The 26,905-nt window shown below is 35.1% G+C and overlaps 1 protein-coding gene across 7 annotated transcripts in view; it reads right to left on the reverse strand.

Moving 5' to 3' along the window:
• The window catches only part of LOC128237325 (E3 ubiquitin-protein ligase rnf213-alpha-like), a 106,828-nt gene that overhangs the window by 34,763 nt on the left and 45,160 nt on the right, over nucleotides 1-26,905 (reverse strand). For all 7 annotated transcript variants that reach the window (XM_052952735.1, XM_052952736.1, XM_052952737.1 and 4 more), the window contains 43 exons: nucleotides 26,624-26,894; nucleotides 24,824-24,980; nucleotides 24,373-24,596; nucleotides 23,279-23,434; nucleotides 22,958-23,143; nucleotides 22,635-22,802; nucleotides 22,267-22,513; nucleotides 21,911-22,144; nucleotides 21,304-21,475; nucleotides 20,257-20,393; nucleotides 19,564-19,638; nucleotides 18,675-18,781; nucleotides 18,279-18,423; nucleotides 17,829-18,021; nucleotides 15,674-15,920; nucleotides 15,186-15,332; nucleotides 14,603-14,711; nucleotides 13,178-13,343; nucleotides 12,691-12,859; nucleotides 12,284-12,408; nucleotides 11,779-11,976; nucleotides 11,440-11,562; nucleotides 11,057-11,177; nucleotides 10,500-10,741; nucleotides 10,159-10,264; nucleotides 8,845-8,955; nucleotides 8,622-8,714; nucleotides 8,312-8,506; nucleotides 7,724-7,884; nucleotides 7,221-7,443; nucleotides 6,866-7,036; nucleotides 6,524-6,586; nucleotides 6,228-6,337; nucleotides 5,899-6,024; nucleotides 5,600-5,762; nucleotides 5,209-5,285; nucleotides 4,749-4,890; nucleotides 3,422-3,615; nucleotides 3,032-3,220; nucleotides 2,711-2,825; nucleotides 1,711-1,896; nucleotides 441-580; nucleotides 84-291 (listed from right to left, as the gene is read on the reverse strand). In XM_052952735.1, the coding sequence (XP_052808695.1) occupies nucleotides 84-291; nucleotides 441-580; nucleotides 1,711-1,896; nucleotides 2,711-2,825; nucleotides 3,032-3,220; nucleotides 3,422-3,615; nucleotides 4,749-4,890; nucleotides 5,209-5,285; nucleotides 5,600-5,762; nucleotides 5,899-6,024; nucleotides 6,228-6,337; nucleotides 6,524-6,586; nucleotides 6,866-7,036; nucleotides 7,221-7,443; nucleotides 7,724-7,884; nucleotides 8,312-8,506; nucleotides 8,622-8,714; nucleotides 8,845-8,955; nucleotides 10,159-10,264; nucleotides 10,500-10,741; nucleotides 11,057-11,177; nucleotides 11,440-11,562; nucleotides 11,779-11,976; nucleotides 12,284-12,408; nucleotides 12,691-12,859; nucleotides 13,178-13,343; nucleotides 14,603-14,711; nucleotides 15,186-15,332; nucleotides 15,674-15,920; nucleotides 17,829-18,021; nucleotides 18,279-18,423; nucleotides 18,675-18,781; nucleotides 19,564-19,638; nucleotides 20,257-20,393; nucleotides 21,304-21,475; nucleotides 21,911-22,144; nucleotides 22,267-22,513; nucleotides 22,635-22,802; nucleotides 22,958-23,143; nucleotides 23,279-23,434; nucleotides 24,373-24,596; nucleotides 24,824-24,980; nucleotides 26,624-26,894 (6,892 nt within the window). The remainder of the gene's footprint in view (nucleotides 1-83; nucleotides 292-440; nucleotides 581-1,710; nucleotides 1,897-2,710; nucleotides 2,826-3,031; nucleotides 3,221-3,421; nucleotides 3,616-4,748; nucleotides 4,891-5,208; nucleotides 5,286-5,599; nucleotides 5,763-5,898; nucleotides 6,025-6,227; nucleotides 6,338-6,523; nucleotides 6,587-6,865; nucleotides 7,037-7,220; nucleotides 7,444-7,723; nucleotides 7,885-8,311; nucleotides 8,507-8,621; nucleotides 8,715-8,844; nucleotides 8,956-10,158; nucleotides 10,265-10,499; nucleotides 10,742-11,056; nucleotides 11,178-11,439; nucleotides 11,563-11,778; nucleotides 11,977-12,283; nucleotides 12,409-12,690; nucleotides 12,860-13,177; nucleotides 13,344-14,602; nucleotides 14,712-15,185; nucleotides 15,333-15,673; nucleotides 15,921-17,828; nucleotides 18,022-18,278; nucleotides 18,424-18,674; nucleotides 18,782-19,563; nucleotides 19,639-20,256; nucleotides 20,394-21,303; nucleotides 21,476-21,910; nucleotides 22,145-22,266; nucleotides 22,514-22,634; nucleotides 22,803-22,957; nucleotides 23,144-23,278; nucleotides 23,435-24,372; nucleotides 24,597-24,823; nucleotides 24,981-26,623; nucleotides 26,895-26,905) is intronic.

Below are 26,905 nucleotides of genomic sequence, written 5' to 3' on the forward strand. Positions count from 1 at the left end.
TTGTTTCAACAGCTTTTATCCAACATCCAAGAGTAAAACGTTTGAAAACAATAACCCCAACGCTCATTTATAAGATACAGTACCTGAAATCCTGTAAAGCAGCCTCCAGCCTTTCGAGGTAATTGTACAATGAAGATTGCGTGTACTGGAGCTCGTAACTTTTCCCGTGCTTTTTCGTATTCATCTATTACAATGTATCGGGCACAAGCTATCAGGTTTGCATTAACATCACCGGAATCACATTGTATCAACATCAAACTCTCGTCTGTTCCAGCTCTTTCCAAGTGCTGCCTAAAATATCGTGATTTTATTCTTTAGATATAAATAATATCTCATTTAATTATCATTACTGAAACATACAATGATTGGTGCACCTACATTTCAAATACAAATCAAAGTGGGCTTTACAAAATGTATATCTATAAAATGAGTGTACTAACTGAACTCTGTTTGTAAATTGTTGCTCTGTGTCAAAGGATGATAATGTTTCCAGGAGGAATATTCTGTCAACATCTATGCCAATTTCCAAGCTGATATCTTTTTTATGAATCGAGGCCAGTAGCTTGCTGTGAGTTGTCACCTGTGAAAGGAGAATATCATTTATAATCAACAAAAAATAAACACCAAACTATTTTAACTAGAGAAACGAGAGCTTATGCCAACAGTCATACATTTCGAGTGTAACCTCACAATTATGTCCAGAAAGGTTTTGGCCTTGCTAATCATCAGGATAATGTCAAACAGTAACAAGTTTATAAAGTTTGATATAGCAAGAAATGATTGCTAAACATTTTGGCCGCTTTGTCAGAAATATATGAATGCATATCATTTATGTAAATTAAGATCAAACACAATTTGGAAGAGAAATGCAAATTGGAAAGGCAGTATTTGATACAAAAGTATGGGGAAATGATGAGAATATGCTCCAGACAAAAAAAGTGCAGTGTTTGTGTAATTTCTCAAACACAGTTATGGTTCTTGTGCTCAAACAGAGACATGGCTCATGTGCACGGCAATTCTCATTAATATATATGTTTATGAGGTTTTAAGTCCCTACGTCAAAGACGTTAGAGTTAAGCTCCAGAAAAAAATATTAATCAACAAATGGGAGTTATGCAACGGACGTATAGTATTATATAAAGTATACTGACAAACGAAGGACAATAACTCCAAATTATACCAATGGCAGAGTTATGGTTTCTTTGGAGTGCACTTGTTTTCAATAAGATTCATCTGTATATGGGGTTTGAAGTCAATACAAAAATATGACCTTTGGAGCAATGTTTTCCGAACAAAAATTAAATATAAACAAATATGGTAAATGGGATCTCATTCTGTAATTATGGACGGAAGGATTAAAAGTCTTGTGCATTTCACTTCCACTTATTGATATATATTCACATTAAAGTTTCATTTAAATTCCGTAAGTATTTATCGAACGACAAACAGCTTTACTATTAATGCATACTGTAAAAGTGAAAGGGGGTATTATTAAGCTACATGGTTATTGCATGCTGTTCCTGTGTTTCAAGTTTCATTGAAATCACATCAGAAGTTTGTAAAGTTGTTCTCGCGATAATTAATGATGTACAAGACGGTCAGAAAGACATGCGAACAAAACAACAACTATATGATATCCCTTTGGGAATAATAAAAATGCAAGTTTTCCAAATTACTTTTAAGCAAACTACTTTTAACCGTTAAACATACCTGTGCAAAAATCTGTCTGCATTTCTCCTTCTTCAACTTCAGAAACGTAACAAGGCTACCATGTGCTTGTCGTTTGTAATAGTATATCTGAAACCTTCTTCGCTGACGTTCGTCTAATTTGTTACTTCGCTCAACACTCTCAGGCGTGGCACACCATAGTAACAGCAATTTGCCGGCTTCTAAAAGCTGTACCAATCAAAACGGGAGAAAAACAGTTAAATGACAATATCACATACATTTAGTAAGCAGTTAGTTCTCGTTCTCCGACAGTCGCGATTTTAGCCTTATTTTGAAACTGACATAGCAAATGCCTTGTCATCAGGTGCTTGAAAGATTTATCTTGATACTAACAAAAACCAACAACCAAGAACTATTTTTAAGATAATAACGACAGTTTATCACTTTTAACAAAATTCCATATCAAGGGCAGAGCGTATGCGTTGAAAAGTACCGTGAAATACTGATTTTTATTTTAGTTAAGGAAAATAAATCTTACATTACGACATTGTGAGCATATGCGGATGTTACTCCCCCTGCTATTAATACTTATCATACAAACAATATATTTCACAAGTGTAATACCATGTTCTTTAATAGCAATTTAATGCTTCAAAACTTTTTTCGAGTTTAAATATTCAACTTGTACCCCCATCAGGTTAGAAAACGCTAAGGACAAGATCCCCGGTTCTAGTGGCGTCTGAGAACTACGGCTGTCAAGCAAAGAGTTGACCAGTTTTGTATACAATGTTCGGAACCAAAGCAAACAAGGCAATATCATTTAACTCCAAATACTTTTCAATTATTTAAACAGACGATGGGCTGTGTTTCATAAACAAACATATTCATATATTTTAAAATCAGGAGTATAGCTTGAAAGCAATCACACATAGTCAGAGAACTACTCGCCTATTGATACGTATGTTATCTTACTGCAGTGATATAACTGACTTTTACAACTGATTAAACTGCAAAACTTTTATTTAACCACTTTATTGCTAACCTTCCTATCCTCAGCATTTTGATAAGTCCGTGAAACATCAAGTATAATTGCTGAGCATGAGTCCCTGTGGTAACCAATGAAGATGTCTTCTATTTTCAGTTCTTTCTTGATATTTCTGAAAATAAATCACAATATTTGCAACTGCATGTACAACATGGTACATGTAAGCTATTTTTAATATATTTCGCTGAAGCAAGATCCTGCAAAAAAAACAAGATGAGTACTCCGCTTTTAAAACTTTGCGTAACTTAATAATCTATTTTAACCTTTAAACCTATTGCAATTCAATACCACAATAAAATCAACAATAAAGCTGACTACCTCGCTGTGCAACAAGTGCCATCTGTTTGACAAGCGAAGTCACTGGCCCACATTTCTAGCTCCGACACAAGCCGTTGCTGTCTGTCATTCAAAGTGGTTTTCACAGTAAGGAAATGCTTTTCCAAGCGGTTTATTAACGGGATCGGGAATTTTTTATACACTGTCTGTTTTTCAGCAACTACGATCAGCCTGAAAACCAAGTGATATTCAACTCATGGCCTTTAGGTCTTTTTATCCACTACCATTTAATAGCAAGAGTAATATACAATACCTTTCTTAAACTCTATCTGTTCATTAATTATGATCTGTTTTATTATTGTATGCGAAACAATAATCACATGCTCACTGATATGACCGATCCAAATATTGATCAACAAAAAATAATGATACCTGAAGTTTCTATGAACAGGACACTTCACTCTGTGTGTCCCGAGTCCAAGGTCGACGTATCTCTCACCGCCGAAGTAAACGTAGTACTGGTTGAGGGCATCATATAGACTCTCATACAGGTTTTCTAGGTTGAGAAGGACAACGGTGTTCCCCGTTTCCATGCAGACCTTGATCTTGTTAATGTTTCTGCATACCTTTAAGAAATTTATCAATACAAAAATTATAAATATTATGAAACTAGTGGAATGTAAAAGAGCAGCAAAATGTCCCAGTATACGCCCGTTAAAATTATGATTGCTATGATTGCTCGTTTAAAAACTGTGTTATTTGTTACTCAAGTGACTGGTGTATGCCTGACATTGCTTTTTTTACTTGGCAAAGATAATCTGCCCATACACATTTTGTTTAAGTTTGGTGAAGATCAAAAAATAAAGTGTTTGATATTTTAGGATTCAAAGGTCATAACTCTGAAGCAATTGGTGCGCCATGGCTGGTTATATAACGCCAAGATATTCTTTTTAATGGTATAGTTTCATTTCAGTTACATGCATAACATACCTTTAACATCACCATTAAAATGTATTTCATCAGAATTCAATTAATATAATTTTAAAAGTATCTGCTATATAGATATACTCCAGAAGTGATATTGGTATATGTTACACATGAGATGGAGATTTTTGTGTGCTATGTTTGTTGTTAAAGAAAATTAAGACCAACAAATTCTGTCAATATACATATTGTTTGGTGACGATTAAACAGAAACTATTTGAGTAGTAACGCGGTCGACAAAGCTCGTGTTATTGAAGAATGTCAAGGGAAATCGCTCTAAAGTGACTGGAGCGACAGGGCTTATTTCCACACAAACACAACTTGTCCAAATGTGGTGAGGATTAGACAAAAGCTCCAAAGGTAAAAGGTTGAATAACTTTACAATGACTATCTTAACCTCTAATTATTGTATTTTTTTCAAATTTTACAAGAAATAACAATGGTCTTTTTTTAATATATCAAACCTGCAACTAAAGAAAATAGTGCATACAAATACATTATTTAATGTGTAAATTAACTGCTCAGATTGTTTTTCTATTTTAAATAACATTGACCTTGACCATGACCCAACCTTTAATCCCAAGAAACGTCACCAGTCAAACTTTACACAATAACATGTGTTATCACTATACAATACCCCTAACGTAAGCTAGTGAGTTGAGACCATCAGTTTGACAAACTCTTAGACCCCGTGACATTCCCGTTCTAATACCCATTTGTTCGTTTAAGACCTGGTTAAAACACTTTTAAATCATTAATAAATGCATGTCGATACCTGTGTATATTCTTGATCACTCCTGAAACTGCTCCCAAAGATTGTGATTGGTCGTATATCATTGCCTTTGGCTTGAAGGAGCTGCTGGATGCTAGACACCGCTCCAAAGTTTTCCGTCAGCAGAAGCATGTATCGACTTTCACTGAAAGGTTAATACAAATTTCAATCGACTAAAGTAAAGCTAGAATGATAGGGTACCTGGTGTTTTGCTTGAACCCACAACTGCCTGAAAATAAGCATGAACGTACCTAGTCTGAGCTTACTGGACACTGTTTCTTACCCTTGCACCATTTATAACTGCAAAATCACAGTTTCCTATCAAATTCATCATACATGTGCATATTGTCTCTGGCAACATGGCTAACCAATGTTCGTTAAAATATATTATGGCCAAGACTATGGAAATTCCTCGACTTTTTTCCTTGAAAAAAGCTGTGAAAAAACGAATAAAATAAAATACCTTTCTGTTTTGTGCGTGTCAAAGAGGCAAGCTTGTATAAGACCAGCAGGTGAACAGTCGGGGTCTCCTAATCTGGTCTGTAGAGATATAAACATATAAAATCTTTAGAATGATTCTAGTTACAAATAATTAAACGACTATAATCAAAAACAAGTAATTGCAACTGAAGCCAATGCTCAACTTTTTTTCTTAGTTGTCCATGGGGTTTATGATACAATAACTATTTTCACCGGACGTTATAGGCTCTACAAAATAAATGCATACTTTCATTAGAAGCATGACGTTTTTCATTTGTATTTGGATTACCTTGAATGGTGTTTACCGGCTAAAAGATAAAAAAAAATGTACGCCTCTGATAATACCAATACCAATACTTTTTCTAAAAGTTTACCTCTGTATTGCATGAAATCACGCGTGCTAAATGCTTTTTGAAGATTTCCTCTGGGTTAACTTGATCCAATCCACCAAAATTTCGCAGTATAGCATGCAACATTTCATACCATGTTGGTGCCTTATGAGATTTCTCAACGAAGCTGTATACCATTTTAACCAAGCTGAAATAATTATAAAAATTACTTACATCTTGAAACAAATTATTTTAAAGCATTCACCCATTGAGTTGTGTTAATCAGTACCAAGGCTTTCATTTTAACAGCAAAATTAATTTGTATTTAGCATTTAAGACTTTACCTATAAAAGTCCCTTAACCCGAAGAACTCTCTCATTTTCTCTGTCGCCTGTGCAAACACATCGAGGTAGGATTTTGATAAAGGCTCTATCAAATTTCTTAGGTCTTCAGAACTTCCACAGATTCCACTGCAGTAAACAAATACAATGAATTTACATGGAAAAATGACTATGGTACTAGAATTTATAAATCTAGCAGCACAGTCACATAACATGTCATGATTTTCTTAACACTATGTAGTTTATAAATTGACGCCTTGCGAAAGAAAATAAGTGACTATAAACTAAAGATTAAATACATCATTATATACATGCATTATGCATTCGAGTACCGAGCACTGTTCTGGAGTTCCTCCAGGTCTGGAACCTCTCGCTGGACGAGAATTCCTCGGTTCATTTTCGCTGGATCCAATGCCCAGTTAGATATACCAATGAAGGCTACCTATTGATTATAATAATCATCATCCAAATTTTGTCGCTATAGTGCAAAACTTAGTTAGTACACACTGTACAATATGTATACACTGTTAACTCGGTATTATTCTATGTAACATAATACAGATTCAACGTGTCTATTTTTATACCCAATAAAGAGGGCAAAGAGCGGTACTTGATTGCTATAACAAACCTTCATAAATGGTTCTGGATCCTCATCACCCTGGCAACCATCTTCTAAAAGTGGGTGGAGCGTCTAAAAACAAAACGTCAACATTCAGGATATCATTATTTATGTCAATGTGTTGATGTATTCTCTCGCGCTATCAAAGATGTAATATAGCCTATTAAATCCCTCACATACACGGATAGCAAGCGGTTATGTGTTCCTCGATTATTCAAAGGACACAAACAGCAATCATTGATATACAGTACACATGGAATTGTTTTTCGTTTCTGAGAACGGTCGATTTGGCACAAGTCTGCTGCCCCTGCGGCTATGCTTTCTCTTTGAGAAGCCAAGATTATAGTTTACCTTCAATGGCATTCTTGGGCTATCCTCAGCAAGCCCAACTTCATCCAAAACAACAGCTGACACAAATGTCTGCAGATCCTTATCCTTCTGGAACTGCGCGCACTGTCTGAAAGTTCCTACAATGCCATCCGGGGTCGACAGCGGACTACATTGGAACGATACCATCTGAACCTGCAATAGAAAGACAAATGATTACACCATATTTGAGTTGAATTTTCTACAGTTATTAACGCAAACCAATTTCTTGCATTTCATCAATAAGAAGCATTGCTGAGAGTATTTCTTTTTCTGACCATTCTCTATTTTAGTTGAAACAATGTTAAACAACATATATTAAGTACAAATGATAAACCACCTGCTTAAGCGATTTGAACAAATCATGTTTAGCGCTGTTCCCTTGCATGGCATCTGATACTATTGTCTTTGCCAATGACTTTGAACTTCCAGGTTTCCCAACAAGAAACAAAGGTATTCTGAGCTCGATACAAACAACCATCATGAAGACGTTCTCTTTCAGAGCAGTATTTCGTGCAATGTTTTCCTCCAAATAAACATTCTCCAGAAGGACGTCCTGGCATCTGAAAGCAAAACACACAATACACAAGAAAAAGAGCAGTCACAGAATGCCATGATCCCCCGCTGAGTGAAGCACTATATCACGTTCGTATATTACCAGACGATATATAAATTAAACAAAGCAAATGGCAATCACTCAAATATTTAACAGCGTAGGTTATTAATTACGAGCAAACACTGCGTGTTACTTCATAAAGCATGTAATAAAAAATCTTTTCCTTCATTTGTATTAGGTTTGTATTACTGAAATATGGTCTAAAATTAAATCAATTTAGGTATTACCGTTCAATTTCCTCCAACATCTGAGCTTCTCCGCCTTGGAGGTTGAACGGCTGGCGGAAATGCCTCACAACAGCCTGTCTGTACTCTTGTCTCGTCTTCAGGCAGGCATGGTAACACACACCAAGGGCCAGGACGAGAGCTCTCGTGATATTATGAAGCCCCTAAAATGTATGGTACAAGCCTAGTTGATAAAGTAATATGTGTGCAAAATATATACTTATACAACACTCAATGAGAGGTTAAAGATTAACATAACTCTTTAGAAAACATTTCATTGTCAACATCTCATACGGCGAAAGTGGTATATGTGTCCGCCTATAATCCCAGAGCTCATTGGTTAAATACCACCTGGGGAACTTTCTCTGGCCTCTAACAACGGACATATTACTTGTTTCTGCCATGGTAACGGGTGCGAAAATGATTCATATCAGCTTATAGCTGTCTATATATTCGAGCTAAAATAATATCCACAAACATCACATAAAAAAATCTTCTTTTGAAAATAACGGCAATTAAAAACAACTGATCTATATATACAATGATAAATACAACACAAACAATTTTAAATGCAACGTTAAACCTAAGTACCTGATCCAAATATATCTCTTCATCTTCTGTTTCCTCCTCTTCATCGCTGTCATCACGTCGTTGATCATCACTCCCAACAACCTTCCTGTCCATTTTCTCAAACAGCGAGCGTCCGTCCTCACCCTGGTCATAAAACCAAGCCATCACTGTCAATACTCTTTCTACGTCTCGCAGTGACACAAAACTGCACTCATCCTACAAAAGAGAGATGTTCAAATTGAACTTTGGTATCTGGTTCATATTGCAAGGCCAACGATGATACACAAGTGTGAAATGACACGTTGACATCACAATCAATGAAGTTGTTTACCCTTTGCGCCCTCATATAGTCTTGCGACACTGTCAGAATGCGGCTGACGACTTCAATCAAGTTTGGAATATCTGGGAGTCTGTCATCATTTATCTGTAGATGTAAAGATGTATTTAAAATCAAAACGTAATGCAATCTGTAACAATGACACTTTTAATAAACAAATAAATTTTCAGTCCACAAGAAAGTTTATAAACAATTCATCCATGAGGATACTACGTACGTATCTCCGGACCATCTGCCTGATGTAAAGTTCCTCGATCTGTGTGTTCAGTTGTCCAAAGTCCCAGACCAGGGGCAGTAAGCTTTGTGGGAGTGGTTGCACACGATACACCTGAAATGTTTAAGGAATGCAATGAAAATATTGTGTGAGCAGCAGAAAAGATACATCTAGATTCCTATCAACAACATTTAATAGCAGATCTTTTTCAATGATTGTGTTTACGCAAACATTTGACAAAATCACCACAAGTAAATTCTAACACTCATCATTTTTTCTCAGTTAAAACCAGGGGCATAATTATTGCATCACTTATTTTAGCCAGATTGATGAGCTTAGCTACACAAATTCGTGGATTGTCATTGGAAACATGTTTCACCCACCTCAGATAAGTAGATCCAAAAGTTTAACCATGCTAGAAATTCTTATCTTGCCCACGGGCAAAGATAAAACAAGTACCCGTATGGAACTCCTTTCTAATGGTCATCACATTGTAATAACCTCCCTTGAAGACTGTCGTCTGTAGCATCATAGAAACCTTGTATTGTGGCAATATTAAGAATGCTAATTAATTATTTCTCGTTTCAAATATCACCTTAACGCACCTTTCAAGAAATAATGCTTTACTCTCCTTTTTAAAGACCGATTTCACTATTAGCTTAATCCGTATCACTGCGCGCATATCCATGACAACCACGAATAATCGCATATCCATAAGCATTTATTTTCAATACGCACAAAAGAGTTCCAGCAAAAAATACATTTTTACTTTTAAAAGTTTATTTAACTGCGGTGGGAGAAAAAGCATCTACCATAGCTGCTCGTGTAAGATAGGTTCATCCTAACCCTCGCGCAGGGTGTTTTGCGGAAAATCGGTAAACCTCGTTTCCGTGTGAAAACCCTACGCTCGGGTCGGGATGAACCTTTTTTACACTCTCGGCCATGGGATATACTTATAACCCCAAGATTTACGGTATGAATATGGGTTTTTTACCTAAGGATAACATCGGTAACGGCAACAACAGTGACACCAGGGCTATGACAATACCTCAACTAAGATTTTTTTTTAAGAATAACAAGCTAGCTAAAGAGGATTTTGAATTTTGGAATCGTTGCTTTTTGAGCAGTTTTATCCACGATGTAAAGGGACATTAGCAAAATTAAATATCGTAGAATTACTATTTCTCATAACTTTGTAAGCCATGAATAAAATATAGTTCTCATGAAGTTGTAAAGTATGTACAAAATCAATAAACATTGATATGACCTGAGAATGTATAATGATTTTCCCTGGAAATATTCTAAAATATGGCTTACCAGTCTCCTCATCGGTACGCGCCCTAGTCGGTCAGTCGTCTCATCGGCATCAACATGATATCCCAGGCCGGCTTGCTCCAACTTTTTTATCAGTTCATCGGAATGTCTGCAAACATACGACCCAAATGACAATCACTTTGGTAGGAAATAAGGTTAGATCCTTTTTAAGCTTTTGTTTTATACACTGTTTTTATGATTGTATGATTTTCGACCCAAATCACGTAGTTTCTACTATAAAATAAAGATAACATGAAGTACAAATATTTCGAACCGACAACACAGGCCCAGCAAATATCATTTCTGTATAAATATTTTAATAGTAAACAATTGAAATGTTTTACTTTCTGTAAGGATTGCAGGCAGCTACAATTTTCAGATTTTCACATAGCGCCAATCGCTTCCCAGCTATGGATTTGTCACACATGATTTCCTTAATAAGTCCGATAGCTTCCGTTGTGTTAGCCTCGTCAAAGAACAAGACAGTGTACATTTGGCGGCCATAGTTTTCAATATTCACCCTTGCAGCGACTTCTGCCACGTTCACTTTCCGTTCGATATCTTCGGTTGAGGTTCCTCCGTGTACCTAATTTGTAAAGCGATTTAAAATAAGCAAGCAAGCATCAATTTAAATAAGTAAAAAAATAAACATGATAAAATATAACAGATGAAGTAAAAAAATAAAACATTATTTTATTTAAATTTGAATATTACATTGTTCTGTTACAATGCTACACAGTGAATGAAATTGACTTTTCATGGAAATAAAATGTCAATGGATGGTGTTGGCCAATCAAATCATGTTGCCCGAAATGCAATAACACTTAAGGTTGGTAAATCACTCTGAAAGTGTCCGTAGTTTTCATTTATGCAAATTAATATTCCATTAGTGTACATGTACCTTCATCAGAATCATGTTCTTTACATCGACACCAGGCGGTGACTGTAGGGCACACATAAACTTGATGAGGCGTGTTTTCCCACAACCTGTCTCACCCATGATTATTACAGGGATGTTACACCTGCAATGAATAGAGTCATCTTAGTATACATGAATTGTTAAAATGACATAACTTGTTTGTATTTCCCATTTCAAAGAGGTTGAATATTCTCCGTTCCATGACGATATGAATGCCCTACATGTACACGGTAAATTATTCATGTTATTAAGCATAGTTTTTACTTAGCAGTACAATGTTATGATGTATATTAGATCCAATGAAATAAAACACTTGCAAGATTACATTATTTACCAAGATTAACACAGAGACTGTTAAATCCCACCTGAATCTCATATAGATGGCCATGATTTTTTTCACATTGTCCGTGGTAAGTTCGTACGTGGAATCAGGGTCATGCGGAAATTCTACGCCCATGATGCTGCAAAGCTTCATGATTTTCTGATCTCTGTTGAAGAAAATGCAAGAAAGTTTCTAAAAATTAGCTGAACATCCTTACAGAAGAATTACCTTTGAAATGATGAAATAATTGGTATACGATTGTAAAGAAGCAATTGGTTTAACCAAGGAACCCAGAGTCTTAAGTCTTGAGAACTGCAAATGTATTTCTTTTAAAAAAATCCTTATTTGTTTAACACATTAGACATACAAACATCTGAATTACCTGGGCAATGCATCAAAATTCTCCCGGATTGGTGCACGGTTGCGAACCAAGGAGTCGTACAGTTGCTGGCTCATGATTTTTTGTTCTAATATGTCGTCGGTTTGTTGGTCAACTAGGTTGCCTGTATTGCGGTCGATATAGAACCCCAGGAACGTAAAAGTGAAACGGTCAGAATTGAAAAACAAGTACGGATGAGGACTGAAACGAAATAAGAGTGGTTATTATTATTTATGTTTAAATCTTTCTTAAATTAAGATTTATGTGCCGTCCATGATTACATCAAGTTCTAAAACAACAGCACCACAAACGGAAACTTTTTTCTTGGTTGATCCAGAGGCCTAACTAAAAAAAACATTGAAGCTAACGTTATGTCATTTCCTTAATATGGCTTATGTTTTTTGCACAATAGTGAAACGTAATAGTAACTCCATGGCTATGACAATAGAAAAAAATAGACAATCCAACAAGCTATTATTTCGTTTTAAACGCTAACATATCTAGTTACCTAGATTCCCATGTTCGACGCATTTGGTAAAGCTCTAGCTCATCTTCATTCTCGGTGTCAATGGCGTCTCGTTGAATCATCCCTGGGGATTCCTCACTCATGCTCAACGATCGTGTAGAAAAGTCCTACACAGTCATGTTATATTTTTGATAGTCCCAAAATCAAAGATAATAGCAATACAATATTAAAAATGTTTTATTATTAAATGTTAGGAAAAGTGTTCAATTAAATTATTTGGTTAAAACTAGTTATGCACATCATTTGACGAAAATGATGAATATATCACTTTTTTCAACATATTTTAAGATAACATTGAATTTACCTGCAATCCAATAGAAGCAAACATTAGAAACATCCAACTGAATAACAACAATCGGCTATACATGTATACGTTTATCTGAGCTTACCCTAGACATCTGAATCAGAAATCTCAAGACAAATGTTCCGAACCCTGGTAGGTCCTCGGCCGCGGCCAAAGATACAAACTGGTTCTGTTCGAAGTCAACCAGCTGAGTGTTCAGGAACCAGACAAAGTGGTTTAACTCTGACCAGGAAGGGTCCCGAACGCCACAATGCCTGAGTGGTACAGTTATGAATATCTTTCAAACTTAACAAAGCAGCTAATATTTTCAATTGATAATATGTTATACACCGGCATTATGTTACAGTGACCATACAAAGCTTTGTAACAAACGACTGTGCATTGCTACCTCTTGATAAAGTGATATGAAACAATTTTAGTTGAATAAATGTAGAAATGATTCATACTTGGTTCAAAAAAGATTCGCCTATACATTGTAGGTAAAGACCAAACTAATATAAAGAACATACAAAATATTCAACCATCTGGCATTAACCCATATTATATTTTTGCTTCAAGTCTGCATTACACACCTGAGCAGAACCACCAGGCATGTTTTGGGATCGCCTTCCGGTTCAAGTGGATTGACAGAGTCCAGTGTCAGCTGCTGATCTAGCCTCAACAGGTACTGGAACGTTCGCTGGAATACAGGACTCCGGAATTGCTGTTCATCGAAAAGCTGGTCCGTTGGCATAAAATCTGCAATTAGATTTAAAATCAATAGCTTTCATTCAAATTGCAAGTCTAATTGTATGATAAGTTAATACCTTATTCATTATTTCTTATAAAAAATAAGGAACTAGAACCTTATTCCTTATTCAAAATGTGTTATTGCAAAAATGCATAGAATCACTTTTTTGTAATGTATTTCGTCTTTTAATACCAATTAACGAACTTTGTTTAATAAGACAATGCACGAAAACATCAAATAAGGTATAGGGAACTAGTTCCTTATTCCGTATTTAATTATCACGCAATGTGCCTAAGTATACCTGTTTCCTTTATTGTTTTGCATCCGTTAAAGACAAAAAAGTATTTTGATATACATCAGTATTTTCCATTAGTTGCACCCATTTATGACATGCAAGCATAGACAAAACAAATACTAGAAAAAGAAACATTGTAATTGAACCTTATTCCTTATTCCTAATCATAAAAGGAACTGGATCGATCGTATTGATCGTTTGGCTATGCAACTTTTGTTCAAGCAAAAACTTGTATATTTCAGTGAGATTTAGTACTTTATAAAGAGCAATAAGTCGAATAAGGATTAAGGAACTGAAGTATGTTGACAAACTTTTTGTTAATACAAGTGTTGAATAGTCAATCGATCAATACATGAAGAAATAATAATTTTAAAACTTTAAACCAGTTCCTAATTTGAAATATGGAATAAGGATAAAGTTCCATGTTCCTTTTTCGTGAATTCCTTTTCTGTCTCTGATTGCATGTAATAAATGGTGCAGCTTATGGAAAATACTTCTGACGTTTTATCAAAAACCTTTTTTTTTCTTAAAAAAACGGATGAAAAAAAATAAAGGAAGTAGGGATATTGCGACGAGGTTGAATAAGGAATAAAGAACTTTCCTAGTTCCTTATTTGATATTTAAGTGTATTGTTACATTTCACAAAGTTACTTAATTCGTATGAAAAGACGAAACACGTTACACATCACATTACAAGGAAGTCAGTGTATGCCTATTTGCAAACACACATTTGAATAAAGAATGTAATAAGGAACTAACTCCACCACCTAGTGAATGTTAACGTTCATCTGTTTTCTAAGTTTGTCTTAGGAATAGCTTAAAATATGTACTCAATACCTCCTCTAATTGGAAAGCAAGCCGACAACAGCGCTGAAATTTATTATTGTATTAAAATCAATAGAACTGGTTGCATTTAAAAAGAACATACGATTGCTTATCAGTTTTACTACATAGATTTTCAAAAAAACATACCTTGCAGAGCATTTCTGTCAGAATATATTTGCAGGCTTTCAACAGGTGAGCGGCAGGTCGAATCCGGAAATAATGTGAACACCGGATGTACATAGTGGGCTTCTTTATCCTGCAAAAAATGATTTATGAATGAACAATATATATGCAAAAAGCTACAGAAACATGCTCAGTAGCAAAAAGTTTAAACATAAACCCGGTTTAGTGGCAATGGGCAAACGCCAAAGACATAGAACACAAAATCACAAACAATAAACATAGAACAGCACAAAACTCTTCAAACAGCACAGTGCATAAATACTATATATATATATATATATATATATATATATATATATATATATATATATATATATATATATAATTGGTATGTTTATCAAGAATTGTTAGGTACCGCCGGTTTTTAAACGACAGCTTGGCATAAAAAGGAAATCAAACCCTGCCATATAAAATCCCAAACTGGAGCTAGCCCTCAAAAAACATTTTACCATTGTACGGCATGTGGCCGAATGCTAATTTCAACTGTCCGTTGCATATCTTTAATTTTATAGTCAAATACTAAATATAGAACGTATTTTGCATTTACATTTCCATCAGATGCTTGGAACATAATCGGCATTGCTTCTATGAGATACAAATCATGCACGGATCTCCGCCAGACGTATCCCGACTTGTCGACCAAACAGTTAAGAATCAGCAGGTTGAACAACATGTAGTCCACACCTTCCTGGACCTGCAGTTTACCACGACATGTACAATGCACCAACGTTAGGATACACATGAAAAGTATAGGTATGCCCTCAAGAAAGGTATACATTATATTTAATATTGCAAAGCAGTAAAAATAATTACCTGGGACATTCTATCACATTGATAATTTGTACTGAGATTCTTTACAAATAGCACAATATTCTATTAAATCCTTAAATAATCAATAGCTTGTGCAAACAAACAATAATACATTTAATAAAATGCACTTTTATTGATTGCATTATTTTACATTGTGTTCCACTTATACTCGTTGGTCAATTATTTCGAGGTTTTCTAACTAATACAACAACACTCTGCTAATACCTCATGGTTCATATTAAGATGGAATATTCGTGCGGACTGCTTTCGTGGGTCTGGCGTGTGCTCCAGAAGTGTCTGTGTGAAATTATGCAAGTTGATCACTTTTTCCTGCAGAGGTATCGACACTTTTTGTGTGTCATTCCACTTGTTTTTACGATGTATCTGAGCTTGCACTTCCTCATCTTTCCGATTTACAAACAATGTTTTACCAACCCCGGCTCTGGTTGATTTTATAACACGCACTGTTGATCTAAAACAGGGATTAAATCAGAGAAGTCACAGACTGCCATATCCCCCGCCGAAAACAGTATTTACCTATTTCGACAAAGGATATCAATGAAAATGTACAAGGCGCAATGACTCATTTTAAACTGCAGCCATAGCTATGGTTACAGTGCAGGGCACTTCTCCTCAATGGCTTTTCAAGTTATTCTCTAAACAAGAAATGAGTATTAACAACGGGTAATTACAAAATGGAACTGGAGACAGTGTTATGTTGTCTTAGTACTGCCCTTTTCCTCAATGGGATATACCTGTATAGGAAGTTTGAAGTCTGCCTCCGAGACTTCTGAAGTTATGCTCCGGACAAAAATAAGAATGAACATTACAAAGGGCATTAACTCAAAATATTCATACGTCAGAGGTATGGATTCTATGAATTGCACTTTTTCTCATTGAGATCTCCTTGTATAAGAAATTTGGAATCAATATCTAAGTAAGAAAATTAACATACAATAAAATAACTACACCAGGGGTTATAGTTCATGTGCACTGCACCTCTATGAAAAGGATATTTCTGAATTAATTTTGAATTTAATACCTCAAGGACTATTCAACTTATGCTCCGGACAAAACAAATAAGTGTTAAAATTAAAAAATGGCAATAACAAAAATACTGTAACCAGAGTTATGGTCCCTGTGCATTGCACATTTCTTCAATGAGATCTATATGTATAAGGAGTTTGAAGTAATTACCTCAAAGAGTCTTGAGGCAATAAATAATTATGAAGGGTAATATTTACAATAGTCTCCGTTCACTACACTTCTTCCCAGTTAGATATATCTGTTTAAGATGTTTGAAGTCAATACTTCAAAGACTTAATGGTTTTGCTTCGGACCAAATTAAGTATAACAATTAACAACGGGCAATAACTGAAAAAAATACTGCGTCCATAGTTATGGTGCTTGTGCAGTGAGATTTTCGTCAATGCGATCTATCTGTATAGGACGTTTGAAGTCAATATATCAACGACGTTCCAAGTTCTACCATTACTATATCCCCTTTGCCTTTCGGCGGGGAATAATAAATGATTATGACCATATTTAATTTTTTTCGAATTCTTTATTTTTGGTTATAACAAGAGCTGTCAAGGGATGGACGAATATACTCGTAACCGCTACCTGGATACAGGAATAGTAAAATATTTCCATTTGGAAATAGACACTTGAATGAATGTATTTTATGGTGATAAACCGATATACCAAACCCATGTACCATTATTATTTATTTCGATCGACCTTTTAGTGCTAATGAATTTTAAAAGGGACCATTTCCCATAAGTTCTTAACAAAGGAACTTATCCTTTGGACGAAAAATAAGTATATAAAATGGAACAAAGACAGAGGTGTTGTTCCAATGCACTGCACTTCTCCTAAATCAGGTCTCTCCGTATAGGATGTTTGAAGTCAATATCTCAAAGACTTGGACCCTGTACAAAAGACAAGTCTAGAAATTGAAACAATAGGCAATATATTAAAATTACCAAAAACAGACTTATGGTTCCAGAGCACTTCATGTCCTCCCAATTAGACCTATCTGTATTGGATGTTTGTCTACAATACCTCAAAGACTTTTGGAGTTATACATCAAAGACCTTAGGCAAAAACTTCGTTAAAACACTATGGCATACTGTCAAAGTGAAAGGGGGAGATAATGTAGCAATGACTGAAGTTACAAGTATGGTTCTTCCGCACTGCACTTGCGCACATTGACTCTATCTATTTTTTAAGTTTCACTGAAATCCCATCAGTAATATTTTAAAGTTATTTTCTGTATAATGTTGTGATGGAAGGATGGTAGGACAAAAGGGGAACGGACGGACAAAGCGGCACAAAATGATCTTCCTTCGAGAAGCATTACGATTCAAGTAGTTTATACCTTTTAAAATCTACCATGGCTGCACATGGTTTGTCACAAAATGCCGGAGCCTCCAAATGACGAGTCACATATTCTTTTAATTGGCGTCCATTGACAGGACCAACATGCCTGACACATTTCTCCAGATACGATACAATCGTCGATCGATATTCGTTGTCTGATCCACATATCACAAACAAGCGGTACTTGATATCTAGTAAATATATTTCAATAAGTTTACAACATTTAGTGAACTTCTTGATTAACTTTTTATTTATTGTTAATCTTCCTGAAGATATTTATACTTTTATGGTCGGTATAGATTACATAAACAATTGAATACATGCTAGTACATGCATGTTTCAACACATCAAACATCTAGTTTAATCATAAGCAATACCTAGACGAGTCTGACAATATTTTATAAACAGCCTTAAACTGTAAAGTTTTAGCAAACATCTCCTAAGCTACCATGAGGGTGCCGAATATCCAACAGAAGCTCTTCCAGGCACTGTTCCGCTGCCTCGCTGACATCAAAATCCAGCAGATCTGCGTAGAGGAGGCAGTGAATTTTACCAGAGCTGTCATATATCGCCCGTCGCCAAAATATGCTCACCTGATATTTTTCGAACGTTAAAAACACATCAATAAAGCGATACTATAATGAACATGTACATATCAGATGGAACACATAACTGACAAAGCAACACATTAATCTCAAATATAGCACATTTGTTGGAGGTTATACATTTACAAATGAGTGTGCTTTATATGTTTGTGGTATTGCATAATATGTTTTATATTTCTAATGTTTCATCCTTCTTATTCATTGCTGGTGCAAAGAAAAACAAGAAAATGAGACATTACCTCATCTGCTGTGGTGTCTGAGGTACACACGAGGACTTCATCGGACTGCGGCAGGGGTTGCTCAGAATCGTGCATGTAGATTGACAGTGCGACACGTAGAACTTCATCTATCAATAAATAAATAATCTGAAAATTTTATCTTCTGCATTTCTTGGGCATTGTACGTCTGTTACACATTGCAACTAACGCATTTATTTAACTTGTTTTGCATCATGAAACAACAGACATATTTTTGTACATTGTAGAACTTTCTAAATTCTATGTAAAACACTTTGAAGGTATTCACGAAGGTATTCAATGGCCAAATATTACCCAAAAAGGAAAATACAGTATGAGTAACAACATGCTATAAATTCATGAAAACCTGATTAATAAATACAAAAACTTATAGACAAGTGGGAAGTTTCAAACAAGGTAAGTATAATGTAATTAAGACATATAAAATGAATTACTAAAAAGGATTGTTCTCACTATTTTGTGAGTGGGGCGAGAATCATTTAATGTTTGAAAATTTTGGAATAAACTGTTAAAAAAATCATCGTTTCGGTGCGCGAAATGGAGTTAATTAAGTTTTTACTAACATACATTTTAAAGAAGGAATTTACAAATTTAAATAGCAAATCATGAAGGGAAACGATGTGGATATATAATCTTGCATGTTGAATTCATTTAAGGGTAAATAAAAATATGCTCAACTAGTAGCGCAGAATGACGTCAATGAAAAGTATTCCAGTGTAAAACAAGACAATACCAAATGGATGTATCACACTGGGTACGTCATGTGAAAAAATATAATATTTGTTTCCGGTTAAATATTTACTACGTGAAAACGTATCCATGGGACCTCACTTTAAGTACAAAAAAAAAACTGATAAAAAAGTAGTATTACCGCTTGGGCAAACAACGAGGTTCGGCTGCTGTTCCACATACATTGGCGGCATGTTTCTTGTGATATTCCGCATGTCTATATATTAAATATGCGCTATATTAATAAATATTAGGGGCTCGTTTTTTAATATAATACATAATATATATATTCATTTTTTTAAGTTAGGTTACGAATGCTTAACAAGCATATGTTATGTCTAAATTCAATATGCATTGCTAACTTTTTACATGTTTGTCAATGAGATCATTTCCGTTTGTGAAAGTACTCAAGGACTTTTATTCTGACTGGCATGTAGCTTCTATATTCCGTACTGAGTGTTTATAGTGTGATATCAAAAAAATATCTGTCACATGACTGCTCAATACCGCTTTGCAAGCGTTCTAGCAATGTTTTAACACTCAAGACAAGACTTGACCGTAATACAACTTTGTTACTTGATATACTTCCATTTTTAGAAACCCCTTTTTTAAACCTAATTGTGGAAACATATTAAATGGTACATTCTAAAACACCAACACTTGGCAAATAAATCTCACTCCTTTAAAGTGACCACCATCAAATGGAAATTAATTGTATATAAATAGATAAAAGTTGATTTACAAAACATATACATGTATATATGAATCAACCTTTTTGTCATATTTCATACATGACCCCAGGTGGAAGTTTTGTTTTGTGTCATTGGATATTTACCTGTCTCAGCAAGCATGTTGAGGATGATTCCCAAATGTTCCAGACTTAAATAATCACTGATATTCGATGAGATCGAGCCAAGGAAGTTTTTCCACAATTCTGTCAGATCATTTATCAGTGGTTTTACACCAGTATTCCTGCAAAACAAACAAACCTGAATGTATAAAACCGGTTAACATGTCTTGAATATTTCATGTTTATCAACAACCGAAAACGATGGTCTACTGGTATGAGTGTCCGCCTCTCACTAGGTAGTGGGTTTACTTCCCACCAAGGGAAACCCGCCCCCACATTGCTTCGCCAGTAATTAAATAGTTCATCAAATATTGCAAAACATTTTCAATATCTAGAGATGTTACTATCACAGGGTTATGTTGCAGTTCTCCATTTTGGTACAAATACATATTGCCATAAAACAATTTCTGATTTTTATTCTCTATCTTGGGTAATGATCAAATACATTGTTTGTCAGGAGAAACAATTTGGGAACAACACAACACAGTTACAGGTCTTTTTTGCTGGAGTTTGTTTGTTGTTGTTGTTTTTTGTTTGTTTGTTGCTGTTTTATGGTGATGTTTTTTTTTCTTTTGGGGGTGGGGGGGCATACACAAGTTGATATTGCTAGTAGTCAATCTTACAATTTTCATTCACAGCTTGCATTGTTGTTGTTTTTATATCATGCATTTTATCATATTAAGGAAGGCAATTTTGTAATTGGTCACGGTGTTATGATATTACGATATCAAATTGCCATCTATATGATGTTTCAAGTTGCATTCACATTTGTTCAAAAATAAACATGTTATAATGAAATAAAATCCATTTGCTTAAGCACTTCACGGTTATGCGAGGCCATTTGTGAACAATGGGCAACATAATGATGGTTCTTAAATGTGCAATGAAATATTATTATTAATCAATATTTAAATTTGCATAGGTAATTTGGTAGCAACGGGTCACAGAATTATGTTTATTGTACAACGCACGCAGTTCAAAGGGCACCCGCAAATGCTTTGCAAGGCCAAAATAATTCACTAAAATGTTTACTTTTTATGCCCAACACTGGTGACAGATTGCTTGATCACAGAGCTGATTGATGTTTTTGTGTGACTCCACCCAGAAAACATAGGATTGGTATGTTGTAAGTCTTCAACATCGTGTTGATTCATCTCACCGTCTTCATTTGCTTCCCCAGTTTGGTCAATGCACCAAATCATGGCTGAAGAGAACAATGACCTACCATAAACTAAGAAGGAAATATTACTGCTGGAGAGGTAGCTAGTGATAAATCGTACAAATTTAAACTTTTTGAAAATGAATGCATTTTAAAAAACAAATTACTTTATGATCAACACAATTGGTGATGATTTTGCAAGATTTCTTTCAAATAAACATTCATAACAGTTAAACAATAACTTGTGTCCAGCAAACAAACTCATTTTATTCACATATGTTAGGCATTTCACTATTGGATTAGTTTATTGTATGGGCAATTATTTTGTATACACAAAATAACGTAGCGCTTGTAAACATATCTGCTTTCAAAGTAGAAACTCTAGATAGTTGCACAAAAAGGACGTAAGAAACACATATCATATGTTCTTTTGTGCATCTTTCTAGACTTTCTACTGTTAAATTACGCCTTTGTTGTTACCTTCTGTGACATCACACTCGTCAATATCTTCCTGGTTCACAATATGAACAGATTTCCTAGCAACTGTTTCATCACACCCGGCCTCTACCAACTCCCGGACAAATCTAGCGATCTTCTCATCACCAAAGGCACTCATTTCCTCCTGATTGTCGATTTCATCTATGGTCTCTTCAGGTTCATCGTCTAGCACAAATAATTGCCTTTTAGCTTTCTCCATGGCCAGTACTACGTCTTCTGTTTATTGAAACGGTAATATGGGTTAGCTGTTGATGATTTGTTTATATCAAATAATGAATTTGGTCAGGATATAAACTGTGACTTTTCGTGACAGTTAGACTGTAAAATAGTATTCAAACCTTGCGTGCAGTTTTCTTTCACAGCAGACAAGAGGTGGTAAATTCTTAGTGTTGGTTCCTCGTCTGTCCCCATTCTTACGAGCTCTCGTTGCAATATCACAAGCTGAGCTATGGTGAAGAAGTTCAGGTAAATATAAATCTTCCTCTTCTCTTTTATGAACTCGAGCCATTCACCGTAACACTTCTCCATAAATTCAGCAATCTTGGGAACCATATCTTCCAGCCCTTCCGTATCTGACCTCCGACCCTTGAACACAAGTAAAAACACCTCTCATAAAATTAAACACTAAAACAATACAAAATACAACAGTGGAATGTTATAAAATGAGAAAAGGCTTCAATGCATCTTGATATACATTTAAACCTACTTTCAGTTTTGGAATATCTTTTCCTTTTCCGAATTCCAGTGTCGCACACACCGGTCTATCATGTCCAGGGGAACATACGAAGTTTGCATTCCAGCCATTGAACAGCACACAACCAGACGAGCAGAGTTTCAGGTAAACAATTCCCAAACGGGTCATGCTGTCAAATATCTGAACAAAAAAATCATCATCAATTATTGACAACACATTAGTTACTTTTCTGAGTCAAAAGCACAACGAGGCCAATTTTACGAGGGCTTTATCATTTTTATTAACATGAAAAAAACACTTTAAGTATGGCAACCCCAAGAAAAATAAATACAAACCATTGTAAACCTGTCTACATTCACTTCACTTTTTTTGTCCGTTGGTTTGACGGATGATGAGTCTGATTTTCCGGCAACAAGCATCAGTCGGCTCTGTAAATCCTGGAGATGGTCAAATGTGTAACGCCTCAGTTGACGTTGTCCTTCTTTTTCAGGCACCGTTAGCTTTATAATGTCTTTCACTATCTTCATGAAAAGAGAAAATTATTATTATTATTTAAATCGATTTCTTTCTACAAACAAGCTATAATTTAGCTTTCATGCGGTGATGCCTTATTAAAAACAGTCTGTAAAATATTCATAACAGTAAACAGCAATTACCATATCGGACAACTCTGAACCTTTCCACGCTCCTTTCCCTACGGTGTAAATACCATCTGCGTTGATGGCATCTGCTTGCATGAGAGATGTCACCTCGACTGAACCGTGTGCTTTCTTGATATCCTTCAGCCATTCTAGCTCACTGTTTGTATCCAGCTTGATCAGAAACAAATTTATCACAATGAAATGAAGATATAACATGTACATGTGTACATTTATAAAGGGTTGAAATCCTTTCGGAAAGAACACGGACGCACATATTAGACAAACAGCAAAAAAAGTGAATTTTGTAAATTTAATTTTAGAAAACAGTCATTATTTCTCACCCATTCCGTTAATAAAACGATCCGACCATAACCGGAAACAGTCATATGATGCGAGAAAATTTTTATCACTTTATAGTTGATATATGTTAATTAAAAAAAATCGTGGCCTGCTGACAAAATACGAAAAATAAAAACATAATAAAAATAATTGATAATGATACGCGATGGTTCAAGATCCGAACATATCCGACGATGTTGCGTCCATCAGATAATATTCGCAATTTAAGGAATGACAGTTAAGGTGTAAATATTACTCTTTAATGAGCTGAAAAGAGTTGTTGTTTTTATACACTGCACCTTCTCTCATTAAGTTCTATTATTGTAGGCAGGTTTTTTTAATTCGATCCAGTATCCGGTTATGCTCCGGACAAGAGAAATTGCGACAGACCGACCGACCAACCGAGCACAGAGTGACTTTAAACTTCTTTTGTCGGGGTAATGCTAAATCAAGGGCCATAGCTCTGAAGTGACTGGGACAACAAGACATATTCTGCCCATACACATATAGTCCCAATTTGGTACAGATCGAGCAAAAGCAACATATTCATCAGTACAGACAACAGACATTGTGTGTAGTTTTGAAAATTTGAAAAGCAATAATTCTCATATACATGGGCAATATTGCTGCTTATCAACTTTGCCGAGATATTTTTCCCATCCACTGCAGACAGGCGTATAAAACAAGAAGAACTAAATGGTTCTTAATGCATTATCAATTACCACTTAAAAGTTTTATTTACTCTTTCTCTAGACAAGAAAATCACTTACCAACTGTTGGGGTAGATTTGGATTCACAGCCAATTCCTTCCAGACTATTTTACACATGTCCAGAAGCTTTCTGAAGTCACACTTTGTCGCATCCAATTCAAAAATAAGAGGTGAGTATCCAAGAACAGCTGAGTGCAGGCACTGGACTTTTCCAATGTTCATTGGTTCCTCGCCCGCAGACATCATCGCAAGGTCAACAAACACTTTCAATTCTTTTTGTCCAGCTGAAAAATGTTTAAGAACCATAAGATTGACTCATTTCAACTCCTCAAGAAATAAAACCTGCAAAAAACTGATTTTCTTGAAAAAATTAAAATACAGTATGTTCCACTTTCATTCAATACGGCAACAAGCTTAAATATAAGTTCATAAAGCAGAAATATTTCTAAGATACATATAAACTTTGACAGTTTTCATGACATATCTGAATTAAATTACAACAAATTCATACATGTACACATGGATTCCTTCAGCCATTTAACCAGTTCAGCAGACTTGACGAAAGCATCCAGGCAATTAGATTCCTTTTGTGTGACATCCTTTAAAATTTCACAGGTTTTCATCAAAGCACCGTCAAAATCCCGAAGTGCGAAGCTCTTTTTAGAATGCTGTAACACAACACAAGAGCTTTAACAGATTGTGATTAATAACCTCGCACGCCCAATTGTCCGAGATTCTGGATAGAACCATTCCAGAAATAACAATTCCAGAAATAAAGCGAAACGTTTTCACTGAATATATTAGTTGGACGCGTGCTTTACTGATAGTAAATGTGCCACTGCAAAACCTAGATCGGATTTCTGAGTGAAAAATGAAAATTAAAAACCTTATTTTCTAGAGTTATCATACTTGATTATATTAAGTTCAAATGAAAAACATTAATTGGTGGCTGTGTTATTGACTTATATAAGTGCAAATGCAAAACCTTGATCAGAATTTCAAAGTCAATAAAGGGGCTCATTCTTTATCAAATGCACGATCGAGTTATGATAAGGGCCATTATTTGCATTATGGGCAAAATACCGTTATCTAACCTGGTTATTTAAGAAGGTTGGGTGATTGAGTACCGTTGTTTGAAGTATTAATGCAATACAAGTAGTTGTTGAGATATTAACCTTTGTGTGCTTACATGCAAAATCTTAATCAGAATTTCTATGTCGAATAATACAGGGACATAATTAGCATGATATACCAAATAGAGTTATTAAACTTGGTTATTTTTAAGTAGGTTGGGTGGTTGGGTACCATAGCAATAAATATTAATACAATACATCAAAAAGTTACTGAGATATTAACATAAAATTATGTGTGTTTACATGCAAAACATTACCCATTACCATTGTATGCAAAATGGAGTTGTCTAATTTAGTTAATTAAGTAGGTTGGGTATTTGTTTACCGCTGTATAAAGAGTCAATGCACTACATCAAATAGGTGCTGAGATATTAAGATATTTGCGATTACATGCAAAACTTTAACCAGAATTTTAAAGTCGAATAATAAAGGCCCATAACTTGCAGCATATTCAGAATAGTGTTACCTAACATCATGAACTAAGTAGGTTGGATAGTTGGAAACACATTTCTTAAGGTTCAATGCAATGCAGTATGTATTTGCTGAGATAATTACTTAAAGGTGCTTACATGCAAAACCTTAACAAATGTGTGATGCCGTGGCAGAATTCGACGCCATAGCAGATGCTAGGGTGTGCAGTATAGCTCTCCTTATTCTTCCAATAGTCAAGCTTATAATTAATTCATTATATTAAAATATACTTAATGTATCAAAACGAAATTCAAAAATAATCCAATGTAAAGAAGATGTTGTTTTTTTCTTGCAATCTATAAATTTCCTACAAATATATCAAAATGGGCATCCAAACTGAAATGGTTGTGTATCGCGCAATGCGACAGAAGTTGATCAAGCTCAAAACTTTACATGCAAGATGTATGCTAAACAGCCAACGGAAGTAGTTCTTATATTCTGAGTCAGCTGCCTCTTCTTAATCAATAATATTTTCCCTTATATGTTCTTACTATCACGCTCTTTTTATAATTTACTAAACCTTTAAGATACAGTGATTGGATTTATTGTCCAGATAGGCTATTATTAGGGTTTATGCAATACGCCAACATCTGCATGGAGGAAAACAAGAACAGCAATCTAGGTGTAAGTAAAGCAATGTCAGTACATGAGCTTATTTTCTTCGTAAAACACAGAAGCTAAAAGCACACATATCTAATTTAACATACTGTGGCAATATTCTTGATAGCCTGGAAATCTCCTTGTAGCCGATACTGTTTCTGAAATTTCAAAATGATCTTTGCACCTTCCACACAATCAGACAGCTGCCTGTTCTGCTTTATTTGTTTGATCCGTTTACTAGCTTTTTCTTTCGATATCTTCAAATTTTGCATTTCCCGCAAAAGCTCTTGATCCTCGTTTTTCAATCTCCCAAACATTTTTTCTGCGTGTGCAAATTCCAATTCTCCTGTATCCAACTGTTTGCAGAATTTTTTCCATCTGCAAAAGTC

This window comes from Mya arenaria, chromosome 6, assembly GCF_026914265.1.
Source record: "Mya arenaria isolate MELC-2E11 chromosome 6, ASM2691426v1".
NCBI classification, from domain to species: Eukaryota; Metazoa; Mollusca; class Bivalvia; order Myida; family Myidae; genus Mya; species Mya arenaria.